The 12,188-nt window shown below is 36.8% G+C and overlaps 1 protein-coding gene across 1 annotated transcript in view; it reads right to left on the bottom strand.

The window, feature by feature from the left end:
• Positions 1–12,188, bottom strand: part of LOC136040798 (rho GTPase-activating protein 190-like) — a gene marked incomplete at its 3' end in the record, with an annotated part of 203,100 nt that overhangs the window by 169,692 nt on the left and 21,220 nt on the right. Inside the window, 1 exon segment of the mRNA XM_065725127.1 lies at positions 816–1,034. Within this exon segment, the coding sequence (XP_065581199.1) occupies positions 816–986 (171 nt within the window).

The raw sequence follows: 12,188 nt of genomic DNA, 5'->3' as shown, positions 1-12,188 counted from the left end.
TGGGAGTGGGCCTACGTGCCCTCCAATATTTTGGTCACTTAAAAAGAGCACCTGAACTTTCAATTTTCATTAGAATGAGCCCTCTCGCAACATTCTAGGACCACTGGGTCGATACGATCACCCCAGGGAAAAAAAACAAACAAATAAACACGCATCCGTGATCTGTCTTCTGGCAAAAATACAAAATTCCACATTTTTGTAGATAGGAGCTTGAAACTATAACAGTAGGGTTCTCTGATACGCTGAATCTGATGGTGTGATTTTTGTTAAGATTCTATGACTTTAAGGGGTTTTTCCCCCTATTTTCTAAAATAAGGCAAATTTCCTCAGGCTCGAAACTTTTGATGGGTAAGACCAAACTTGATGAAACTTTATATATTTGAAATCAGCATTAAAATATTATTCTTTTGATGTAACTATTGGTATAAAAATTCCGTTTTTTAGAGTTTCGGTTACTACTTAGCCGGGTCGCTCCTTACTACAGTTCGTTACCACTAATTTTTTGATATTATACTATTTTTATACTATTACATATTATATTAGTATATATTATGTTTTTATACTATTATACTATAATATTAGACTATTATATAATACTATTATGTATTATACTATTATACAACTATTATATTATAATATCATTAAACTATTACATATTATACTGTTATATATTATATTTTTATAATTTTTATACTACTGTTACATTATACTATTATATATTATACTATTATTATACTGTTATATATTATATTTTTATACAATTATGCTACTAATATACTAATATACACTATACTATCATACTATTTTATACTTACTTGACTTAAAACGGAGATGTGCTCCGTAAAATAATCATCAGCTTTCGGCCTGACAAAACGATTACAGAGGCATGATTTACCAACACCAAGCTGGCCCTTGTCCCTTTCTGTGCCAGAAAGGCCAACAACTGAAATGTTGAAACACTTCCCACCGTCACCACGGCGGGCCATAGTCGTTATCCCACTAGGAACTTACAGCTCTCATAGCGGCACTTACAGCTAAAAAAGAAAGTTTTAAGAAATTCGAAACACTTTAGAAAGTAAAAAAAAAACTAAAACGTTATCCCACTACGAATTTATGGCTCTCATAGCGACATTTACAGCAAAAAAAAAAACAGTTTACGAAGTTAAAACGTTTTAGAAAGTCAAAGCAAAACTAAAAGGTTATACCACTATGTACTTACGGCTCTCAGCGAATATGTCATAGCACTAACAATCTGCTCTCATACCAGCATATGCAGCAAAAAAATAATTTTGCAACAATCTGTACTTACGGCCCTCTTACAGGCGTATACAGCTAAAAAAACATTTTAAAAAGTCAAAACAAAACAGCGATGCTACAGCGATGGCAGTGGACAACTATGGTTCTGAAGCATGGACGCTCCAAAAAGCGGATGAAGATTTGATACATGTTTTACAGGGAAATTGCCAACGGATTGTTTTGGCTACCTACCGGACTGACTGACCGTATTTCAAACAGTAGGTTGTACAAAAAGGGTGGTTCAATGAAGCTTTCTAGGGCTACAGTGACAGAAAGGTTGAGATGGCTTGGGCACGTTCTGCGGGTGAAGAATGACAGTGTATTCTTACTGTGTATCCTACTGTATTTCAAACAGTAGGTTATACGAAAACTGTGGTCCGCTTTCTACGGCAACAGTGAGAGAAAGGTTGAGATGGCTTGGGCACGTTCTGCGGATGAAGAATGACAGATAGCCGAAGATTGTCCTTTTCGGCCAACCGTCTAGGGCTAAACGGAAAGCAAGTCTTTCGCAGTTGGGGTGAGAGGATGTCTTAAAGAAAGATTTAAGGATAATGGAAACTTCCTGGGAGAGAATGAAGAGGGAGGCTTTAAATAGATTGGGATGGAAGACAAGCGTGCGCAGCTGTTGGCCTCAGGCGGCTTGGTGCTGCTGTGAGTTGTTTATAGTAGTAGAAGCATAAGACGTTATACCACTAGGTGCTAACGTCTCTCATAGTGGCACATAAACTAAAAAAAAAATGTTTTAGGAATTCAAAAGCAGAGCTAAAACGTCATCCGACTAGGTATATACGGCTCTCACAGCAGCGCATACACCTAAAAAAAAACACTACAGAAGCACAATAAAAAGAAATAAAAGAGACGCTGTGGAATAAAATGAATAGTCCTTTTCAATGTTTCCTCAAAAAGGAAATATCCTTTCCAATTTCCTCTGACAAAGTATAAAGAAGCTCACATGATTTAACTAAGTTTGACTTTAGAACGGCTAATTAACGCAAAACATCCGTCTATGGACTATACGACGAATTAGCCGGAAAAACAATTAGCCGTGAATAGTTTTCGCTTTCATGGTCACTTTCAGATTTTCCCTGGAGCACTTATTAAACAATTAAAAAGCACTAAAACAGCTCTCGAGATCAAGGCTAAAAGCCAAACACAAAGGCAGTATCCGAGGGGGGTAGGGGGTCTTAATCCCCACGAATTTTGTCCGACTCGTAAAAACGTAACAAAAATGAATACGACGAATTAGTTAAGCCGGAAAGACACAGCGAATTATACGTGACAACATCAAAAGGCAAGCAGTGTTATAACTCTGACAGGTCCCCCACCCTAATTTTCTAAAACACAGTTGCAACACATTACTCTGTTTTTATAAACTCCCCAAAAGTGTTATGCGCCAATATTTTCAACCAGCCACCATCTCTCCTTTCAACAGTTTTTTCATTACATTTAAACGCGAAGGGATATGGCACAAAATGACCCAAGTCAATTTTCCTATTTTTCGCATAAAGGCTAACTCGTCAAACAGGCTGACAAATAATGCGTCAAAAGCAGACGCTTCAATCAAAAAAAATTAGGGAGAGGGGAAGCAAAATGTATTTTTCAAAACTTTGTCAAATGGATTTTGTCAAATTACAAAATCCTTGGTGAAGAGTTGAAAATAAACTTTTATCTTCACTTAAAAAAAAGTTGCTTAAGCCCAAATGGCTTCGCCCATAGCAAAAATGTCTCTTCGCCATAACTAACTTTCATGCACTGAAGACAAGCAAAATGATTGCAAATCTCTATTTTTAATTTGGAACATTTTAAGTTTCAATTTAATTAAGTTTTAATTTAATTCTTGAGTAAGATAAGTAGTGTTGCACAAAAAAAAAACAAAAAAAAACATAACAACATTTTTTGAACTACTCAAGGTGACCATTTCTGGACGTTTTGAGGAATAAAATGGAAAAATGTAGACGCATTCTCCCCCACTAAAGCCGCTGGCACCATTTTGTAAACCTTTTAAAAAAGCATATTTTGTTGTTTTTAAAATTTTCCAGTATATTCAAAATTAATGAAACACATTATGAAAGTACAGAAATTTTTATATTAAGCTATTTATATTTTATTTTAAGGGGAATAAATAGTTTATTATATTAATATTTTATAGAATAATTATACTCTATTGTACTATATTGTACATGGGAATTGAACATAATTAATCAAATACTTTTATTTTTTTATTCTTGAGACTAAAGTCACTAGCTTTTTTGTATTTTCTCGAGAATTAGTGGATAATTTTTATTAGTTTCATGGAAATTCTAAGATGTTGTGATTTACCATTTTAAACATGTTTTTACACACAATTAGCGCTGATAAAAAAAATAATTTGCTGTAGATCAAACAATCTTAAAAGTTCAACCTAAAACTATTACTACATCTACAAATAAATATAACTAATAAATATCTAATAATATATAATTTCCCTGCTTTACAATAAACATTTTTCAACTAAGCCTGCAGTATGGGTGATATTGGGTGACTGTTTCTGGGTATTATGGGGTGTTTCCTTCTTATTAATTATTCAATAGAAAAGATTTTTTTCATATGGTTCCCAGCACATAAAGGGAAATGCTGGGGCGATCCCCTTAAAAAAGACTTTTCCAAAGAAATCCCCCTTAAAAGCTCTAAAATAATTACCCTAAAACAGATTTTGATACTTTTGGTTCCAAATTGGCCTCTTGGTCCAAAAACAGTGAGAAAACTACATTGAAGCTACAGATAACGGCAACTCAAGTCAGACGCATAGATTCTGGCTTAAAAACTACTCATCGTCACTCTTTTTACTTTTAATTTTGAAATTTTACAGTTTTAAATTTAAGTAAGCTTTGTCATTCAAATGAGTGCCTAAAACAATCCTTAGACAACTCCTCTGCAGAAATTCTTAACCTTTGAAAACACCAACTTTTCACATCGTTTCAAGTATGCTGCATCAATAATTAAACGAATTCTAAAAGAGGACGCTTATCACAAAGGACAATTTAACTCTAAAGCACTTTTCGAAGCTTCGTTTTTAGGAGGCAACTATAAAATTACAAGTTCCAAGAAGTACTTTTAATAACAGTCAATATTTACACATCGTGAATACTTTTTGCTTTCATGGTCGCTTTCAGATTTTCCCCGGAGCACTTATTAAACAATTAAAAAGCACTAAAACAGCTCTTGAGATCAAGGCTAAAGGCCAAACACAAAGGCAGTATCCAGAGGGGGGTAGGGGGTCTGTATCCCCACGAATTTTTTTCCGACTCATAAAAACGTAACAAAAATGAATATAAACAATTTTTTGAAGCGTTTTTTAATGTTTTTTTGCACACCCCCCCATAAAAAATCTTTTTTTACCCCTCCCCAAAAACAAAATCCTGGATAAAACATCATCAATTCGTCATCATCAATTCAATTCTAACATCAATTCTTAACACCAAAGTCGTATCTTGCTTCCTGCACCGCCATGGTGCAGCTGTTGGCACAGGTGGACTTCAGTTCATTTCATGTTGACCTTTATTTAGTAAGGTCAAAGATTTTTAGAGTTGGGTGTCAAACATTTTCCTATTGGCTAGTTATTTAATCTAAGTATTAAAATAGGATTTAATGTGTTTCCTCTCCTACATCTCTAGTTACACTAAACCCCTTACAAATAAGTTTTTTCAACTTCTATTATCTTTGTATATTTTCATTTCATTTTAATTACAACTAGAATTGCAGCGGGATGTAGACAATTATTCCTTGATAGGAAACCATACCACCCTCGCCCAACCACAACGTGCGTACCTGGGAATTATAATAAATAAAAACTTTTAATAAATAATAAAATAAAACAATTACTTTAATAACACATCAAAAATTTGTTTACATGCATTTTTGTTACGTCTTTACGAGTCAAACAAATATTTAGGGAGGGGAGGGTTCAAAACCTTAGCCCCCCTCTCCGGGTACGGCGTAGTTAGTACCATATTTTTATTTATATAGTCGATTTTTTTTAATGAAACAGAACACAATGAAAATAGAAAATTAAATATCATGATAGAAATTCTTTCTAGAAAACGAATGGTTACGAATTAAGAATTTTTATTTCTTCAGAGGTTTCTTCTATATTCAGAGAACGTCAGTCCCTCTAATCCACCCTGAAGGGAGGTCTCTGGAATTTGTCAGTTGTTGAAGGCAATCCAGAAACGAGCCAAAAGTTGGGATGTATGATAATATTAGAGGGATCTTAATAAAGCATGTCTCGGAAACTCAAATAGAAAACAAAATCCTACTAACGATGTAATTTAGAATTACATCGAATTTGAAATCCAACTAAAAGCAAGGAGCAACATTAAAACTTAAGAAAACAGAAATCATTCCGTACGTGAGGGGGCTGTCCCCTCCTCATCCCTCGCTCTTAAATTAGAATTGTGTGTTCTTTAAAAATATTTCTCATTAAAACTCAATGGCCCTTGCATTTCGGGAGCAGGGAATGGGGAAGGGACAGCCCCCTTCTATACGGAATAATTTATGTTTGTTCAAAGTCTTAACGTTGCTCCTTACGTTCACCTGAAAATTTAATTTCTGACCATTTTTCAAATCAGGCTAGGAAATCCCTCCACCCCCTGTATAAAGTTTTCCATGAAAATTCTCCACAGAAGCATTCCTCCCCAGGGAAAAATTCTCCTCATGGAAAATCTCCCCTCCAAAAAATATCGGATATTTCTCAGTAACAAATACTATATACAAAAAAATCGGCAAATTACATACCTTACAGCCCTTTCCACAGGGACTGTGGGGGGGGGGGGGGGTCATATCATCCCCAGAGTTATACTTATTGGGCCCTTCAACTATGGCCCTTCAGCCTGAACCAAATGGGTATATCATAATTTTAATCAGATATCCGTGGGGAAAAGGGGCGTGGAGGGGAGACTAGTTGCCCTCCAATCTTTTTGGTCACTAAGAAAACCACAGGAACTTTAATTTCCGCCACTCATATGATCCCTTTCCCGATCTTCTAGGACCTACGGTATGATATGATCACCTTTGCGAAAAAAACAAATACATAAAATAAACACGCATCTGTCATCTTTCTTCTGGCAAAAAATACAAAATTTTGTAGATAGAAACTTGTATCCCCTGCAGTAGTGTTCTCTGATATGCTGAGACTGATGGAGGTATTTGCATTAAGATCACTTGACTCTTAGGGGGTTTTCGCCTTTTTCCGAAAATCGGGCATTTTTTCTCAGGCTTGTAGCTTTTGATGAGTAAGATTAAGCCTAATGAATATTGTAATCAATATTCATTTTTCTGTAGTTTCGGTTACTATTGGGCAGAGTCGCTACTTCCTTACTATTCGTACACGCCCAAAGGACCCCTCCTATGTATGCCTGCTAATGAGATAACATGGCTTATGTAATGTCAAGTTATGGCTCAAGTCACGCAAAAATACACTTTTTACATGAGTTGATGTCTGTGATATTCTGTCTTATTCCAAAGCCCCCCCCCCCCGTTTCTTTCTGAACTAAGACAATGTTCCCATTCTAACTGTGATTAAATCTTAGCCATTTCAGGTGTAGAAAAATAATTCGATAAATTAGGATAATCTAAATTAAGCAAGTAAGTGGTAATTCATTTTCAGTAAATTACAACTTAATGAGCGGTAATTTCTTTTCAGGGGCACATTCTAAAAGGTTTGAAACAGGATGAATGAGACAATAAAAATGGACTCCCAACGCCATATCAAAATATGACCTTGGTTACGAGGGTTCAAGAATATACTTTCAACTCGCGGCTTTTTAGCAATATCATTAACGTAGAATCGTTAATCTGAACTAAATTCTTCATCTGCATAAAAATGGCCTTGGTTGGCCATAAAAATGGCCCCCCAAAATATGGCCTTGGTTACGAGGGTTCAAGAATATACTTTCAACTCGCAGCTTTTTAGTAATGTTCTTAACGTAGAATCGTTAATCTGAACTAAATTCTTCATCTGCATAAAAATGGCCTTGGTTGGCCATAAAAATGGCCCCCCTCCCAAAATATGTCCTTGGTTACGAGGGTTCAAGAATGTACTTTCAACTCGCGGCTTTTTAGTAATATTCTTAACGTAGAATCGTCTGAACTAAATTCTTCATCTGCATAAAAATGGCCTTGGTTGGCCATAAGAATGGCCTTGGTTACGAGAGTTCAAGTATACTTTCAACTCGCGGCTTTTTAGCAATATTCTTAACGTAGAATCGTTAATCTGAACTAAATTCTTCATCTACATAAAAAAGAAAAAAAAGAGCAAACAATGGAAGGTATTAAATCTCGAGATTTTTGGAGGTAGAAAGCAGTCACCCCCTCCCTTCATACAGGCCCAATCACTGCTAATGGTCATATTTAGTAGAGTTGACTAGAATATTAATAAATTTACATAATAAGTGCCCAAAAATTAAGAAAAGTAGGGTATTTCGGAGGAGATCGGGTCCCAAGGGCCCACCCTCGGTGAATCTCTAAAACACATGGCAAAGGAGGTTCAAACTCGCAGAAAAGAGTTACTCAAGATGTTAAATGTGGATATGCCCTAACAATTTGACCTTACTCGTTTAAGTGTGTTGAATTTGTTAGTTTGTTATCTTAGTGCCTATTAAGCCAGAATAGACTTTCGACACCTAATTTTGTTTGGAAATCTTCCTCGCTAGAAGATTATTTGTTTTAGTTTTCCCGGTGGGCAACTCTCTAGAAACCACCTTTGAGAAAGACAGCAAAGTGATAATAGACCAGGGTTTCTGTTTATACAAACTAATGACTGTGGATAAAAAATCTAATTTTTTTAAGTAGTACATTCCCACTTAAACAAAAAAAAACGTTTTCGCATGCTGATCAAATGGTCTGCGTCGGGCATCTCCTGATTCACTGCCTTCGGTCGGGAGTACAATACGTGATTGGGGGCAAGTCATCCGACGCACGCCGTGTTTTTCCCAGATTTCTCCACGTCTAGTTCGACTATGGCTGAGCTTACAGAGTAACATCATTGACACCCGTTCAAAACCAGCGACTCTAGAATTCGAACCCCTTTTCTCAGGATTTCAATTCTAGTGGGCTAACCATTTTGATAGGACTGCACCTCCAAGCCTTTTTCAATTGACGTCCTTGAATAATCTCTAAGCTTCTTATACCTTGAGGAACGATCATCTTCAATGATCGCTATATCCCCACGGGTTCAAAAACTATCACAGCTCGAAAATACAACTTTTTCAGGAAAACAGAAATGCTATGGTTTAACTGTACGGGGCAATCGCAAGGGGTATGGGATGTTAGTCTACTCCCCGTTAAAAGACAAAATATACAAAAAAATACGGTACGACGAGAATAAAGAAGACAATAGACAAAAAAAAAACGGATTATATTGATAGTAATTATGGTAGTTATCAAGGTGGTATCCAGGGGGCCTAGGGGGTGTGAACCGCTCCCACTCCCGAAATGTTTGTCTAACTCGTAAAAACCGAACAATAATGAATAACCTACAAAGAATATGATGCGTTTTTTAACTTTTTTTGTACCCTTCCCCCCAAAAAAAATCCTGGATACGACCCTGGTAGTTATTATTGGTTCTGGTGACCAATTACATGACTAATTCTCGTAAATTGATCATCGTCAATTAATCTTTTTTTTTTTGGGGGGGGGGGATATTTTTAACCATAATCTAAGCTGTAGCTATATTAGGGAAGTTCACAATAAGAGTAAAAGATGAAAAGGTAAATCCTAAAATTCTACCAAATTCACTGGGGTAGTGGGCAATCGCCCAGAAGTATATTGAAACAAGAGTTTTGGAAAAAGGTAAAAGATCATTAAAAGAGTGGCGCAACGGGGGACCAAATAATAAAAAAAAGACAAAAAAGCCCTAACCTTGTTTGTACACTGAATGATAAACTGCTATGTTGCCAAGTAACTCGAGCATGAGTTTTAACAGCCTATGTGCACGTCTCCATAGCCCCATTTTAGAGGCTCAAGGGGGTGATGTTATGTCCTAGATGATAGATCCCCCTACCTTTAGCCACACCAACGATATATGCTTGGTCATATTATCAAAAAATTGGTTCTGCAATTCTTTAAAAGGGTAATTCTTTTTACAACCCGGCTGTATTGTTAGAAGCTCAAAATAAGAAGATGTGGTGTCTCTTTTATTATGGGACTTGGTATTTACCAAGAGACATACAGCGATCGCAATTTCTGTCTGTCTGTCTGTCGGTCCCGGTTTTGATAGTTCGTGCACTTCCAGATAAGCTAGGACGATGAAAGTTGACAGGTGTATCAAGGACCAGACCAGGTTAAATTAAAAATAGTCTCTCCCCCGATTCAACCATCTGGGGGGAGCGAGCGAACGAAATAGCTAAGAAGATTTGTTTTATTTGCCAATAAAACAAATGATTGGTCTTCTTAAGTGTGGCTTGCTGGTCTAGGGGTATGATTATCGCTTCGGGTGTGAGATGTCTCAGGTTTGAATCTCGGACCACCCCAATTCTTACATGAAGAAGATCTGAAACTAGATACGTGATCATTATAGCGATTGCTGAAAGTTGGCAGGCGTATCAGGGACCGGACCAGACTAAATTATAAATAGTCTCTTCCCCAATTCGACCATCTGGGGGGGGGGGGGGTGAAAGGACGATTAATTCGGAAAAATTAGAAAAAATTAGGTATTTTTAACTTACGAACAGGTTATCAGATCTTAATGAAATTTGACATTTAGAAGGACCTCGTGTCTCAGAGCTCTTATTTTAAATCATGGTTTTGGACCTTGGCTCTTCCAACCTCGTCACAAGTGCCATATGAGCTCTTGGCTCTTGTTTTGTTTGTTTTTCCCCCTCCACTCGCCCAAAGGATTCATTCGTTTGATAAATCCTCTAGGGTCATGATGCACCACCCCACGAAGAGTGCCACCCGGGGTGGTCTCCCCCTCTCCTAGTTGCAACAATTGACAGACTCACCAGTCTCGGTCGAATGCCAATCATTTTTTAGAGTGTCTCGTCAACTATATCGGCTAATATATAAATTTTAAATCAAGTTACCTCGAAGTGTCGTGAGCCTACTGAGAAGCAATGCATTATCAGAAAATTATATCCTCAAGTTAAATGCGTTAAATACAAAAAAAAATTTTCACTTAAATAACGAGCAACATTAAAACTCAAAACGAGCAGATATTATTCCGTATATGACGGCGTTTTCCTCCTCCCTCCTTAATACCATGATCTCCACGCTAAAATGTTTAGCACTTTCGAAAAAGATTCCTATTTCAATTAAACGGCCCTTGCGTCTGAGGAGCCGTTCTTAAAAAATTGGGAGAAACAGTCAAACTTTAAACTAAAGATCAAGGTATCGAGGAGGGGGCAACCACTTCATGTACAGAATAATTTCTGCTGGTTTTGAGTTTTAACGTTGCTCCTTACTGTCAGTTCAAAAAACTTGTTTTTTGTTTTATTTAATTTCTGATCTTTTTCAAATAACGCCACTGAATCTAACTCGCCCTCCATGAAAAATACCCCCCTACGAGAAACTCCGGGGAAATTTGCTCCCACGTAAAATACACTCCCCTCCCGTCAAACTCCCTCCGGACAGTTCCACCCTCGCTGAAAATCCCCCATCAAAACTACTTGCGGACGATCTAGCCAGAAAATTCTCCTTAGTATACTTCATCACTCTAGAAATTTCCCTTCTGTGGAAATTTTCCTGGAAATCCAAACACGCTGAAAACAGCCCCAGGACAATTCCCACAGAACATATCCACATGCAAATTTAAGTCGGCAAAGAGAAAGTAAGATAAATAACAGGAATTTCATAAAGTAATTTTGTTAAGTCCCCCTATTGTAGAACTTTCACTGGAAAGTTCACCACCCCCCGGGAAGTTTACCTCCCCACAGAAAATTCTCCCCATAGAAACTCACCCAAAGCAAAAAATCCCCCGCCGAAAAATGTCTCTATACTTCCAAATAACAAATACTATAAGGATACAATGGTCAAATTTCATAACTTACAGGCCTCTCCCCACGAGCTGTGGGTGGTCGCGTTACCCCTAAAGAAATAGTTATTGCATCGTTCACTAGACTGAATAAAATGACCATACAAAAATTTTGATCAGACAATTTTGGGGAAAAGGGGACGTGGGAGGGGGGCTAGTTCCTCTCCAATCTTTTTGATCACTTAAAAAGGGCACTAGAACTTTTAATTCCTGTTAGAATGCACCCTCTCCCGATATTCTAAGATTAATAATTCAATACGATCACCCCTGATACAAAATAAATAAATAAATAGACACGCATCCTTGATCTTCGTTGAGGAAAAAAAAAGCAAAATTCCACAGATTACTATATAGGAGCTTGAAACTTCTGCAGTAGTATTTACTGATCCGCTGAATCTGACGGTGTGATTTTCATTAAATTCCTTAACTTTAGAGGGTGTTGCCCCCACCCCCCTTTTTTCGAAAATCAGGCAAATTTTCTGATGGGCAACACTAAACTTGATGTATTATGTATTTGGAAGCACCATAATAAGCTGATTGTTTTGATATACTTATTGATATCAAAATCCCGTTTTTTTACAGTTTTGGTCACTAGTGTACCGAGTCGCTCCTTACTTACAGTCAGAGGCAACGCTATAGCGTTGCCTATAGTTTGATTATTATATATACTATAGTTGATTATTATATACTATAGTTGATTATTAGTTTGATTATATATATATACTATAGTTTGATTATTATATAGTTTGATATAGCGTTGGCCATAGCCTACGGCTCCAAAGTTTGATTATTTGTTCATTGATTTTTTTTTTCCAGACGCACTTGATATGGAAGGGGTCGCCGTAGAAACTTTAGAGGGGGCTCAATTGATTGGAAATCGAACGTT

This window comes from Artemia franciscana, chromosome 21, assembly GCF_032884065.1.
Source record: "Artemia franciscana chromosome 21, ASM3288406v1, whole genome shotgun sequence".
In the NCBI taxonomy this organism is placed as follows: Eukaryota; Metazoa; Arthropoda; class Branchiopoda; order Anostraca; family Artemiidae; genus Artemia; species Artemia franciscana.
The sequence above is the reverse complement of the archived record's forward strand: the minus strand, read 5'-3'. Positions and strand labels throughout refer to the sequence as shown.